Raw genomic sequence first — 12,331 nt, forward strand, 5'->3', positions numbered from 1 at the left:
GCCTCCTGTGTCCCGTTCCCCACTCTGTACCCCTCCCTTGGCTTGATTTGTGGGGGAAGATAAAGAAAATCCTTGTTGCAAATGTGAATTAAGGGGCAGGTATTGGGGCGGCAGGGTCCTGCACCTCTGCGATCACAACCCGACCACCCCACCTGGCCAGCTACCCTGGGCGCTCTCCGCTGCCACCCTACCACGGGGCCCATCCCCGAGCCTCACCACGGTGCCCACCAGCACGCAGGGGGGACCTCGCGCTGGGCCCAGCCTGTCTTCTCATCCTGGGGTCCCTGTCCCAGACTGCAGCCTGGAGAGGCCTGGTGCGGGGGGGGGGGGCCCGCTGCGCCCTGCCCTTCAGGCCCAGGGCAGCCGGCCCTCCCTCTGCTCTGGGCCCGACTCCGAAAGCGCCGTCCGCAAACACCTGCTGTACCCACCGGGAGCCCAGGGCGCCACTCACCCGCCTTCTGACCCCTCTCCCCTTCCTGTGTCTTGACCAAGCCCGGAGCCCCTCTGTGGCCGTACCAGCTGGCGAGGGGGGAGGTGGGCAGAGGGGGAGGCACCCCGAATAGGAGGGAGGCCAGCCCAAAGGTTCCCCTCCCCGATGGGACCGCCGCCAACAGTGTCCTCTCGGCCAGTCTCCCGCCAGGCGTGAGACCTGCCGCCCCCCCCCCCCCGGCCCTGGAGGGACCAGAGCGGGAGCCCTGGGCCCGCGGGGGCGTCTCAGATGGCTCATCGGGGCCCCGGGGGCCGGCCTGGCCTCTGCACTGCTCGTCCATGCTGGGGGCATGAGAGGAAGGGAGGGGAACAGCCGTGCTCGGGTCCCCCTGGCCCCAGGTGGCCGGCACTCCTGACGGCAGCCATGCACGGCGGGGGGATGCAGATCTAACACACACGGGTCCTCGGCCCGGCCCCTGTGGACGCGGTCACTGCCCCACCGGTCCCCGAGGGGCCAGGGGCGGACAGACACATGGAGTGTGGGAGGGGGGTGCCCGTCGGTTCGAAGCCCCACAAATGCCAGTGATTTGTACAGCTTTTTCCTTTGTTTTGTTCTCCTGTTTCATCCAACATCAATTTTGTGTGTGTGTGGTGGTTGTCATCTTGGTGTTAAAAAGAAATCACGTCCGGTCTTGGTTTTCTGCAGACACGGGCACCAGGGGAGGAACGAGGCGGACACAAACATGCGACAGGCAGGCCGCGGGAGGGCGGCCGGGCTCCAAACACCGAGTCTGTCCCGCGAGGCCGGCCGCAGCTCTGAAAGGGGAGCAGGGGGAGCGTGGGGGGTCAGCTCACGTTTGCCGTCCCCCGGAGGACGGTGTGTGTGTGGGGAAGGGTCAGCTCTTATGTGCAACACCCCCCCCCCCAACAGGGAGGACTGGCAGAGCAAGGATGGGGTGCTGCCTGCCCGCAGCCCGGGGCGGCTCAGCCCCGGCACCCCGCGCGCCCCCCCGGGGAGGGTCTGCACCGGCACCCACCTTCACTGCAGCGGGGCCACAGGTGCGCCCGAGCAGTGGAAGTGCACGTTCTGCCACTTGCCGTCGCGGCGGTGCCACACACGCGTCTCCTCGGACTGGCTGGTGCGGGGCCGGCCCTGCCCGTCGATGTACTGCGTCAGGCGGATGTAGGCGATGCACGCGGCGTCCTCCCCGATGACGTGCACGTGCGGGTTCAGGATGGTCGTGTGGATGGGTTTGCTGTTCTTGGCCAGCACTGCGGGCAGAGGCAGGGGCTCGCAGGGCGCCCTGGGGAACCTCCGCTTCCGGGAGCACAAGGGGGGGTGGGGGGGGCCGGGGCGGCCTGGAGGTCTTGGGGAGCCCTGCGTTGCTGTTGGGGGGCGCGCCGCCCACGCCCTGCACCCGGCCCCCTGACTCACGGTTCTCGAAGTAGAATCTGTGGAAGTCCATCCCTTCGACCAAATTGCCCAGAGCTTCAGGCTCGAACGAGGTCAGGCCTGGGTCACAGATTTTCCTGGGGGGCAGACCCAGGTGAGGAGAGGCCCCTGCCGCGGCCCGCCCCTCCCTCCACCGCAGGGAAGCCCCCACAGCCCACCCCAGGCCTCCCGGGACCCAGCCCAGATGCCCCGCTCACGCGTAGGCCTCGAAGTCCCCGTTGTTGACGGCCTCGATGAGCTGCTCGGTGATCTTGATGACCTCCTGCTTCCGCGCTGCAGGGACACAGCCACCCAGTGACTGAGGACCACCCCAAGAGGCCCTGCAGAGGGCCTAGGGCAGAGCATCCCCAGTCCCCACCCGCCTCTCCTCCCCAGGAGGGACCCGCGCCCAATCGGTCCAGCTCACATGGCTCCCTCCAAGGCCACCCACAGGCCCCACGTTTCCAAGTCCACCAAGCCCTGTCTGTCCTACAGAGAAGGTCTGGAGAACGCAGAAAGGGAAGCCAAGCCCACCACGTGGCCCCCAGTGCCTCCGGCCGTGTCCCCTGGGGCCGGCCCTCCTGGCTCCTGCCCACCGGGATTCGGCTCACAAACCCTTCTTCGTGAATGCAACACCTCTTTAGAAACACCTAGTCACGAACTATAGAAATGACCCCTGTAAGGGCCGGCTGTGAAGCAGCGAGGGGAGGGTCTGCAGCGTGGGGACTGGGAGCAGGGACCAGGGAGTAGGGCCGAGGAGGAGGACGCGGAGCCTCGCCCTGGAAGCCGCCGGACAGCCGGCCGGCCTCGCACCTGCTCCGGGCCCCACCTGCATGCAGTCCCGGGCCGGGGTGCCCCCCGCGGGCACCACCAGCCCACCTCACAGCCTCCGTCCCAGGGCTCTGGGCTCCTGCCCGCTTGGCCTCTCCACCGCGACAGGCCTGGGGTCCCTGTTGTCTCTCGAACCACAACTTATTTCAGAGAACAGCATAGCCCCACACCCCACGGATTCAAACCTGGACCACTTTCATGGCCACTGAGACTTTTTTAACGAAACAAACCCTTCCAGATATAGTTGTGAATGCCCGTGTCCCTCTAAATCTCATGCTTCACTCCCCCTCCCCAGAGAAGGGCTGTCCTCAGGTGGGTGCTTAGCCGCTTCCGCGCACGTGTATCCACCCTCGACTGCGCACACACGTCGGGTGTGCGCGCACACGGATCCCAGGGAGCTCTTAAAGCAGCAGGCTGACGGTAAGCCTCAGACCCAGCCAGTGCAGGACCCCAGGAGCTCCTCCCCGCAGGCTCCCTCCAGGGGCACGGCGCTTCCAGCAGCTTCCCTGGCTCCCTAGCAGCTCTCTGCCCCTGCGGCTGGGTTATCTGTCTGCACGCCAGCCACAGTGCCACGGGGAACGGCACACGCATGAGCTGATGCGCGGGCTCAAGTCCCAGAGCACAGGCGGCAGGGTCTCCACAGGGTGCGCTCCACGTTTTGAAGCGTGTGCCCACAGCCCTGGCACGGGGCTGCCCGTGCGTCCTCCCCGCTGCCAGCACCCTCGGCTGTCCGCGTGCCCCCTCCCACAGATGCCCGCCTGAAAGGTGGGCGCCGCGTGCTGCACGTGAGCCCAGGCGGACCTCATGTGCTGCACGGGGTCTCAATAGTGAGGGCAGCAGGAGCTCCGTGACACCCGAGGGCTTGGGTGCACGCGTGTGCTGGTGTCACGGGGGAGGGCACGTTTGCACATGGAGATTCGTGTGTGCACCGCCCTGCGGGTTTCTCCTACCTCAGAAAACCCTCCCTCTGGACCCAGCTGCACTTGTGCGAAGGTCCCGTTTCCATTTCTCACCGAACTCTGTGTCCGCACCGTGCCAGGGTTCGGGCTCCGGGCGGTCTCTGCGCAAGCCCAGGCCCCCACTGTCCGGTCGGCCCTGGAAGCTGGCCTCCAGCACCGTGGGCTGCAGGCTCCAGGGACCCCACGTCCGCCTGTCCCGACACCTGCCATTCTCCGCTCTCAGTCTTGGGACCCGGGGCAGGACAGTGTTGGGCATCTCGGGTCCCTCTGCACCACTGGTCTATGGCCTCCCAGCAGCCTGCCCCCCTCTCTGCCCTCCGGCTGGGCATTTCCGCTTCGGGGACGCTCATCCGCCCTCCCAGGTCCCTGTCACCACTGCAGTCCAGCTTTTCCCCGGCGACCCCCAAGCCAGGCCCCCCTCCGCCCGTGTGAGGGTGAGCAGCGCCTGCGTGTCCGACACCCAACACTGGTTGGCCCCCCTTCTTCACCCCAGCAGCCCACGGGAGCCCTCAGCCAACAGCCCTGCAACCGGAACAGCCCGACACGTCCTGTCTCATGTCCCGTGCACCCCGTACTGTGGTCAGTCAACCCGATCTTCCACTTAGTGAAGTCGTGTGGAGTGTTTTTAAGCCAGTTGTGATACAAAATAGAGTATAAAGTCACCCAGAGGGAATCAGGGTGACAGCACACATCGCGGCGCCTGGAGTTTGGGAACCAGCGTCACACGCATTCTGCAGACAAGCAGGGTGAGACTGCAGTGGGGCTGCTGCCCAGACCCACCCCTGCCCTGCATGGCAGCCCTGCCTCCCCCAGGGGCGCACAGTGTGGGGTCTCCATGGGAGGTGGGGCTGTGAGCTGTGACCCCGCCCCAGGCAACGCCGGCAGGGGTGTGGTGCGGGAGGGGTCCGGGGGTGGACCAGAGCTCATGCACACCCTCTCCTGGGACTAGCTAACAGGCCAGGAGGCCGGGCTGCTGGCAAAGGGTCTGGGGGACCCCAGTGACCCCAGGCTGGCCCTAATCCGTCTCCCTTGGCAGCTGCAGGGGCACTGTGAGCCCCCAGCCACCCCAGGCAGGCAGCTGTGCAGGATCAGCCTGGATTGGGTGTAATCCCTGATTATGGGGAACATGGCCTGGGCCAGTGGGCACCGAGCCCATTTACACATGACGACAGCCGATGGGCACAAGCCCCTAACCCACCCCGGGGACAGGCCCCCCCGCCTGTGCCTCAGTGCTGGGTGAGGCGGACCCTGGCCCCAGAGGTGGAGCTGGGGGCACCCCAACTCTGACGCCCACAGCTGCGAGTCTGGAGAGCCAGCTCCACACAAGTCCCCTGTCGGGGCTGACTCCACCCCTGTCCTCCACCTGCGGACCGCCCAGCACCCGAAGGAGCTGCAGTGCTGAGGACTCGGGGGAGGGCACATGCCGGAGCAAGGACACTGCTCCCTGGGGGGCCTCAGCCCCCGCAGCGCTCACCTCCCCCCGCCAGTCCTGCCAGTCCTGCCGCTCCGTGCCCCCCACGCCCCTCCCTTCAGTCCCACTCAGGGCCCCTGTTTGTGGCCCCCACGTCTGTAGTTTGGTCCAAGGGAGACCCCAGCGATCAGCCTGGGGTGCTCAGCTCACAGCATGCCCTGTCCTCAGAGCCACCAACCTGGCCTACTATCCAGACTCCAAGGGCAGCGCGCAGCCCCTGGGCGGGGGTCCCGTGGCGGGTGGCCCCCCTGGGGGCACCTCTCCACGTACCCCAGCTTCTGCTTCTTCATCTGTGAAACCAAGGCCAAGAGTGGCCGAGGAAATGGGGACACGATGCTGCCGACCCCTCCCCAGGCTCTGCTGCGCACCTGCCACAGCCCAGCCCCGCTCCCTCACCACGAGACCACCCCGCCTCCGTGACGGGCCTCCAGTCCCTGGCCAAAAGCCAGCCCAGGAACCTGCACCTGCCCTCGGCCCTCTGGCCAAGCACAGAGCGCTCCCGGGGGGGGGGGCGGGCACTGCTGTCCAGCGGCCGGCCCATGCCCTCGCGGTCGCTGGGGTGGGCTCAGCTTGCCTGCAGCCCCCGTGCCCCCCACGACTGTGGTGCTCTGCTCCTCCTCCACCCTGCCCTGGCCCCCAGGCGCGGCACTCACCCAGCCACTCCCCAGCCATGCCCAGCCCCTGGCCCGCAGCCTCTCATCCGACAGCACCTCCCTGCCCGGTGTCTCCTGCAGGTGGGCGGGGTGCGGCCCTGGGGTGTCACCCATCCCTGTAAGCGATCCCGGCGGCAGTCAGCAGGCAGGCTGGGGCAGCCGGCTCCTCCCTCCCTGCCTGGGGAGGGGCCCCAGCCCAGCGCCGGCCCCTCACCCCCTCACCCCGCCCCCCGCCCTCGGGCCCTGCAGCCAGCACTGTCTGCGTCACGCGGGCCCACAGATCACAGGCATGAGGCTCTAGTCCACCCGGACTGCTTCTGATTCCTTCCTACACACACTCATTCACACACGCCCGTCCTCGGCCACAAACTCACGTTCTGAGGCCAGACACCTCCATGTGGACTTCTCTGTGCTCCCCTTTCTGCCCCCCCAAAGCTGGCCCCTTCCCAGAGGGAGGGGCCTTGTACCACAGCCAGGGGTCTCCACACCCCTGGGAGCCCCCACGGAGCAGCCAGGGCGCCACTCAAGGTGCTACTTACACAGGATGGGCAGGGGGCCTGGGAGAGCTGGAGATGGGCAGGGTGGGGGGCCCTGGGCTTCCGGGGCCCCTGAGCCCCTCCTCACCGTGTTCAGGATGTCAGACAGCCTGGGGGCTGGGGTGGAACAGACCAGACGTGAACAGGAGGCAGGTGGGGGGCACACAGGACAGAGAAGCTATGGGCTGACGAGCCAAGCCAGAGACAGGAGGGGGCAGAGGGGGACATGGAGGGCCGAAGGGGCGCAGAGGGGGACACGGGGGTACCGAGGGTAGAGCGAGTGTGGGGGATGGAGGCGGATGTGGGGGCGCAGAGGGGGACGGGGGTGAGGGTGGGCACGGGGGAGCGTGGGGGACGGGGGCACACGGGGGGAGGCTCCAGGAATGGCCGGGCAGGTGCTGCGGGCAGAGGGTACCCCCCGCCCTGAAGTGGACAGAGGCGGCACAGCGTGTGCAGAACCCAGTGGAGGACCCAGCCGGGCGCGACGGCCCGCCTCCTCCCTTCCGGCCCGCAGGCCTGTGGTGGGGAGAGGCTTCTGTAGGGCGCTGTGTCTGTACCTCCCTGGGGCCCCGCTGGGTGCTGTGACCGGGACGGTCCAGCAGGCAGTGTGAGGAGGGCAGGAAGCACCGTGGACGGCCCGGGAGACCCCGGGGTGGACGGCGGCGCACGTGGGAGGAGGAGGCGCGGGGTGGCTGGGAGCGGCCCTGCGCAGTTAGTGCCAGGCGTCCAGCCGGGCCCGGCCTGTTAGCCTCGGGCAGCCGGGGCAGGGCAGGGGCAGCAGGCCTGGGGGCACTACTTACACAGAGCGGGCAGGGGGCCCTCAGCTTCCAGGGCCCCTGAGTCCCTCCCCACGGAGCTCAGGATGTCAGGGCCCCTGGGGGCTGGTGTGGACAGGAGGCAGAGGTGAGCAGGGGCGGAGGAGGGAGGGCCCGGCTCGCTCCCGCCCCAGGGCTGGTCTCCACAGCAAGACGCCCCTGGCCAGAGCCTGGATCTGGGGCGGGGGGGGGGGTGGGGGGCGGCCCATGGCCCTGCGGGCCAGGGGAGAAGCCCCCGCGGAGGGCTGGCTGGAGGGGCAGAGGCAGCCCCGAGCCTCCGTGGGGCCGAGGGGGCCCCGGGAGAGCCCACGCTGTCTGCTCTGCGGCTCCGAAGCATCCCTACCGAGACGGGCTGTGGGGGGGCCCTTCAGGGAGACCCCGCCCACAGCAGGGGCCCACCGACTCACGCAGAGTGCGCAGGGGGCGACCGGGAGGCGGACAGGAGGTGGGGGGTTGGCTTCAGAGCTCGCCGAGCCCCTCCTCACAGAGCTCAGGGTGTCAGGGACCCTGGGGGCTGCGGCAGACACGTGAGACGCGAAATGGCAGGCAGGAGGGGGCACGCGGGAAGGACGGACACAGGACAGGGCGAGTGGGGTCAGGCTGGAGAACCCCCGGCCCGGCTCACGGTGGGGTCCCGGGGCAGTGGGCACACGGGAGGCCGGGCTGGAGGTGTGGGGGAGGGGCCCGCCCCGCGTTTGCCCTCCCAGCCAGCCAGGGTGCGGCTGGGGTCTGGGCTGGGCGACGCTCCTGCAGGCTCCTGCCACCTAGGCCCCCCGACCCCCAGGGCCAGGGAGACAGAACGGCAACGACAGGGCCTCAGGGAGGCCTCCGTGCCGACAGCTCGGGCCTCCGTCAGTCTGTGGAAACCACGCGAACAGCCACTCTCCCTTGGTCCAGGGGCCTGTGCTCCCCGCACTGTGTCCCCCAGATGGGCAGAATGGCTGGCCATCAGGCGCCGGGGCAGCCCTGAGGGCCCTCAGGCCTGATCTCTGTGAGCGTGTGGCCCAGGTGGCCCCACACGCCCCCCTGCCCTCCCTGGGGAGGCAGACAGAGCTGGGAGCAGAAGAAGGGGTGCCTGGCCAGGCCGCTGACCCTGCACAGGTGCAGCCCACCCGCCCTCACTGGCCGTGGAAACAGCCGGAACCCAGGAAAAGCCCCGTTGCTGGCTGTCTACTAAGCACCCGCTAGCCAGGCGGAGTCACAGACCAGGAAGTCCAAGAGAAGAAACGGAGCAAACTCAACCACGACCTTTGGTCCCCCGCAGGGTGGGAGCTCCCCCGCTGGTCCGGGCGCCCGCCTGCCGGCCCGCACGCACTGGGCAGCCCCCCGTGGGCGCACCGTGCCCACATCACAGAGGCTCTGCCGCCCCCCCCCCCCCACGCACCTTTTGTGTCTTCGTCCTCTATGGTGGTGTGAGTGCTGTCCGAGGACTCCTGGGGACACACAGGGGGGCAGCGCATCAGGACGCGGGCTCTGTCCCACCTGCCTCCATGGGGCCTGGAGGTGACTGCCCAGCATCCCACAGGTGGTCACCCGGTCCCAGGCCGCTCACGTACCCAAGGGCCCTGGCCCAGACACGCCCAGAGGAAAGACTCCCTGTGCTCGGACAGCTCCCGTAAGAGAGGAAAACGGGCTCTCTGGGACCCCCGGTGAAGTGGAAAGGCACCCCCAGCCCAGGTACTTGGGCAGACAAGACCGGAAGCTTCCAGGAGGTCCCCAATAGCCTTGGCTGGCCCAGGCAGGGTGCAGCCATACCCACAGCTCCTGCCCCCGAAGGGGCCGCCTGCCCCTCATGCCCGGACTGTCCAGTCAGGCCTTGGTCTCTCCCGAGGGAGCCTCCGAGGGTAGACAGGCAGCCCCAGCACCTCCCGCCCCACTCCAAAACCAGGTACTGATCAACTGTCACGGGGTTCCCAGGAGGCCTGCTCGCTCCTCAGAAAGAGCACCCTAACAGTCCTCCAGGGCCTCCCTCTGGCCCCTACTGAATGCCCTGCTCGAGGCCCTGCCCAGAGATGGGATGGGCGGAGGTCTGCAGGTTGTAGGATCGGGGCTCCTATCACAGCCCCAGAAGGCTGTCTAGAGGCCTCTCGCAAGGAAAACACGAGCCTCACCCCAGACACGGGGTCCCAGGAGCACCCGCCCCGAGCCAAAAAGCAGGAGGACCCCCAGGCCCTTCTTGGCACCCTCGAGCCTGGGTTCGCTGAGAGGCAGTGGCCCATGGTCCCCTGGTCCTGGCCCACAGCCAGGGTGCGGGGCGCCCTCTGGGCAACCCAGGGCTGGGTGGGAGTCTGCAGACTTGGGGGCGTGATGGTCCTAGAAACACAGCTCGGCTGCCCACCGCCCCTCCCGCCACCCCAAGAGCCAGCCCCTTCTCCGGCCCCGGACGCAGGTGCCGATGCGGTGGGAGATGCCGGAGCACAGCGTAGCAACGGAGGACACGGGCTGGCTCAGCAGGAAGCACTGGGGGTAGAGGTGAGCAATGGGGGGGGGGGGGGCGGAGCAAGGGCGTCTGTGCTGCTCCCTCCTCCCGGGGACCCCCAGAGGCCGCCCTGCACGCCTGGCTCCCGGCTATGCTGGGCTTGGCCATGGCCAGCGCCCGACGGACAGCATGGAGGGTCCTGAGAAGTGGACCCTGCTCTGGGCCCCCACCGTCGATGGACGGTGGACCTGGTACAGCCATGCCCGAGAGCGCAGCACCTGGGGCCTTGTCCCGAGGGGCGGCCGTGGACCTCTGAGACCCAGTCCTGCCTCAAGAGGGGTCCCTGCACACCTGCCCCCCAACTCTTAGCCTGGGGGCTTCCCTGGGGCAACACACCCCAGACCTGCCCCTGGCCAGGGCGCCTGCCTCCTGCCTGAGCACAGGCTCCCAAGGGGGTGGTGAGGGGGCGGCGGTACCTTGATCCCGTCCACGGGGTTATGAATGACGGTGGTTTGAGGCTCCTACAGAAGGAAGCACAGAGGAAGGAAAGAGGAGAGTGAGAGGCGGAGGCGGCGGGTGGAGGGGAGGGGGGCAGCTGAGCGTGGACGGCAGAAGGCGGAGCTGGCCGGGGAGGCCTGCGGGCCCAGGGTGGCCAGAGAGAAGCATGTGCGCCCTCGGGGTGCAGCAGAGCGCGTGGGGGCCGTGGGCGGGGAAAGAGGTCCTCCCCTCCCTTTGCTGCCTGAGCCCCTGCCCCGAGATGGGGGGACAGGGTTCTGAAGATGTCATGGGGGTGGGGGTGGCATATGGGATGGACGGGGTCCGAGATGGGGCTGGCTGTGTGGGACCCTCCCCTCCTGGGCTGAGGCCGCCATGTGCCGGATGGCCACCTGGCGAGCCTCGCCTTCCTGCGGGCAGTGTGTGGCTGGGCTCCCTGGAGACAGCACGCGTGCTCTGCACGGCTCGGAACCTGGGCACCAGCCAACCCCGACCTCTTGGGGCGGCTGGCTCTACGCGGGCTGCCGTGGGCACACAGCACCCCTGCACTCCCACAACCCACACCACCAGCTGGGGGGGGCCTGGACAGAGGCAGCCGGCTCCTCTGAACTTGTCTGCCTGCTCCTTCCCAGAAGCCCCCAGGCCTCTCCCTCCCGGGCAGCCACAGGCCGGCGGCTTCGGGGACCATGGGGCACGGCCTCCCACGGAGGCCGCCCTGCCTGCTGCTGCGGCATCACCAGGCCAACTGCCAAGAGAGCTTATCTCCCTGCAGATCACTGGGTGGGGAGGCTCCAAAGCCAAGACCAGCCCCACCCATCGTTCCTGGGAGAAACCCAAGCCCCCACGTCCCAGATGGTGCGCCCCTGTGGCAGCCGGGCCGTGTCTCCCCACCGGGCCAGGCCCCTGCACAGCCCTAAGACTGCCCGAAAGGGGCTCGGCCCTCATTCCACACCCGCGCGGCAAGAGGGAGCTGGAGGGCCAGGGGTTGTCCATCGGGGGTAGGCTGGGGCTGGACCCCACCCTCACCCCAGGCCTCCTGACAGGTGGCCACCACACAGCCAGGGTGCGGGAGGGCCTGGAAGCGGGGTGCAGAGGGGCTCAGTACCAGGGCGGCCGGAGGAAGTGTCCCCTTCGGGCTGGTAGCAGCGGTGCTGTTTTTGGTGCTGTTTGTCTGGGGCTGTGGAGAGAGGAACAGAAGGTCGAGGGGAAGATGGGGGGAGCCACACCCGTTCCCAGGGCTGGCCCTGCATGGAGGGAGGGAGGCCCAGCCGCAGGGTGGGCCCCAGGCCCAAGTGCACTCACCTTCACCGCGTCAGCCTTCTTGTTGAGTAAACTCTTGGCTGCTGCGTTGGGAGGAAACAGGCAGCATGAGCAAAGGGCTTGGGGCCTGCTGCTTCCCGCCCCTGTCAGTGTGAGGTCACCTCGGGGGCCAGCCAGGCTCTGGACATCCCCGAGAGCGAGTGGGCAGGCAGGTGACCCCAGGGACTGGGGCAGGGTGGCTTCTGTGGCCGGGGGGGGGGGGGGGGGAGCGGGTCTGTCCCCAGTTCTGAGCCTGGCCATCCTGGAGCAGGCCCGCGGGAAACCCAGGGCTGCCCAAACCTCATCCCTGGCACAGGCCCCTTCCCCCGGCCATTCGCCACGACCCTGGAGGACACCGAGATTTCCCCTCCCACCTGGGCCCCGCGGCTCGTGGGCAGCGTGCGGGCTCTGCCAAGAAGGCGGCAGGGTGCTCCCCCCGCCCCGGACAGGAACACAGGATGGGGTACCAGGTTGGGGGGGTGGGCATCCGCCTGTCATTCTCCGTGTTCTGGGGCCGGGGTGGGCTGCAGCTGGCCACCCACCCAGGCAAGGGAAGGGCTTGTCCCAAGCTCGGGTGCCTGCCGGCGGTCAGCCTCCTGGCCCCCTCCCACAGGCCCAGGCCCCGGCTCAGAGCACCCAAGGGGCTGCCTGGTTCTTCAGGAACCAGTCCTGGAAGTCCTGTGGGCACTTCCTTGGGGTCACTTTCCCGGCCTTGCCCTGGCACAGCACCGGCCCCAACACGGGCCCCTCTGTCCACTCCTGAGGCCCCTGGGCTCTGAGTGGGCTCAGCAGGGTGACACCCACGGGCAGGGCTCCAGAGACTCCCCCCGCCCGTGGGACGCCCCAACGCGACCGCACAGAGGTCAGGGCAGCCCGGCGCCTGCCCCCCCCGCCAGCCCCCCGGCATCTGGGCCCTCCGCAGCGGTCAGCGGTAACGGTACGGCTGCCAAACCAAAGGAAGTCAGCTTACCTTCCAGGAAGGGAAAGGTGAG

At 68.6% G+C, this 12,331-nt stretch overlaps 1 protein-coding gene across 1 annotated transcript in view; it reads right to left on the reverse strand.

Moving 5' to 3' along the window:
• Positions 1-671: 671 nt before the first annotated feature.
• CAMK2B (calcium/calmodulin dependent protein kinase II beta) overlaps positions 672-12,331 on the reverse strand; it is a gene marked incomplete in the record, with an annotated part of 80,771 nt that continues 69,111 nt past the window's right edge. The window contains 9 exon segments of the mRNA XM_088018652.1: positions 672-1,245; positions 1,467-1,701; positions 1,865-1,959; positions 2,080-2,155; positions 6,315-6,428; positions 8,511-8,559; positions 10,022-10,066; positions 11,146-11,217; positions 11,343-11,380. Coding sequence (XP_087874778.1) covers positions 1,469-1,701; positions 1,865-1,959; positions 2,080-2,155; positions 6,315-6,428; positions 8,511-8,559; positions 10,022-10,066; positions 11,146-11,217; positions 11,343-11,380 — 722 coding nt within the window.

This window comes from Eumetopias jubatus, unplaced genomic scaffold, assembly GCF_037043125.1.
Source record: "Eumetopias jubatus isolate StellerSeaLion01/CBP00866 unplaced genomic scaffold, mEumJub1_p1.0 scaffold_14, whole genome shotgun sequence".
Lineage (NCBI taxonomy): Eukaryota > Metazoa > Chordata > Mammalia > Carnivora > Otariidae > Eumetopias > Eumetopias jubatus.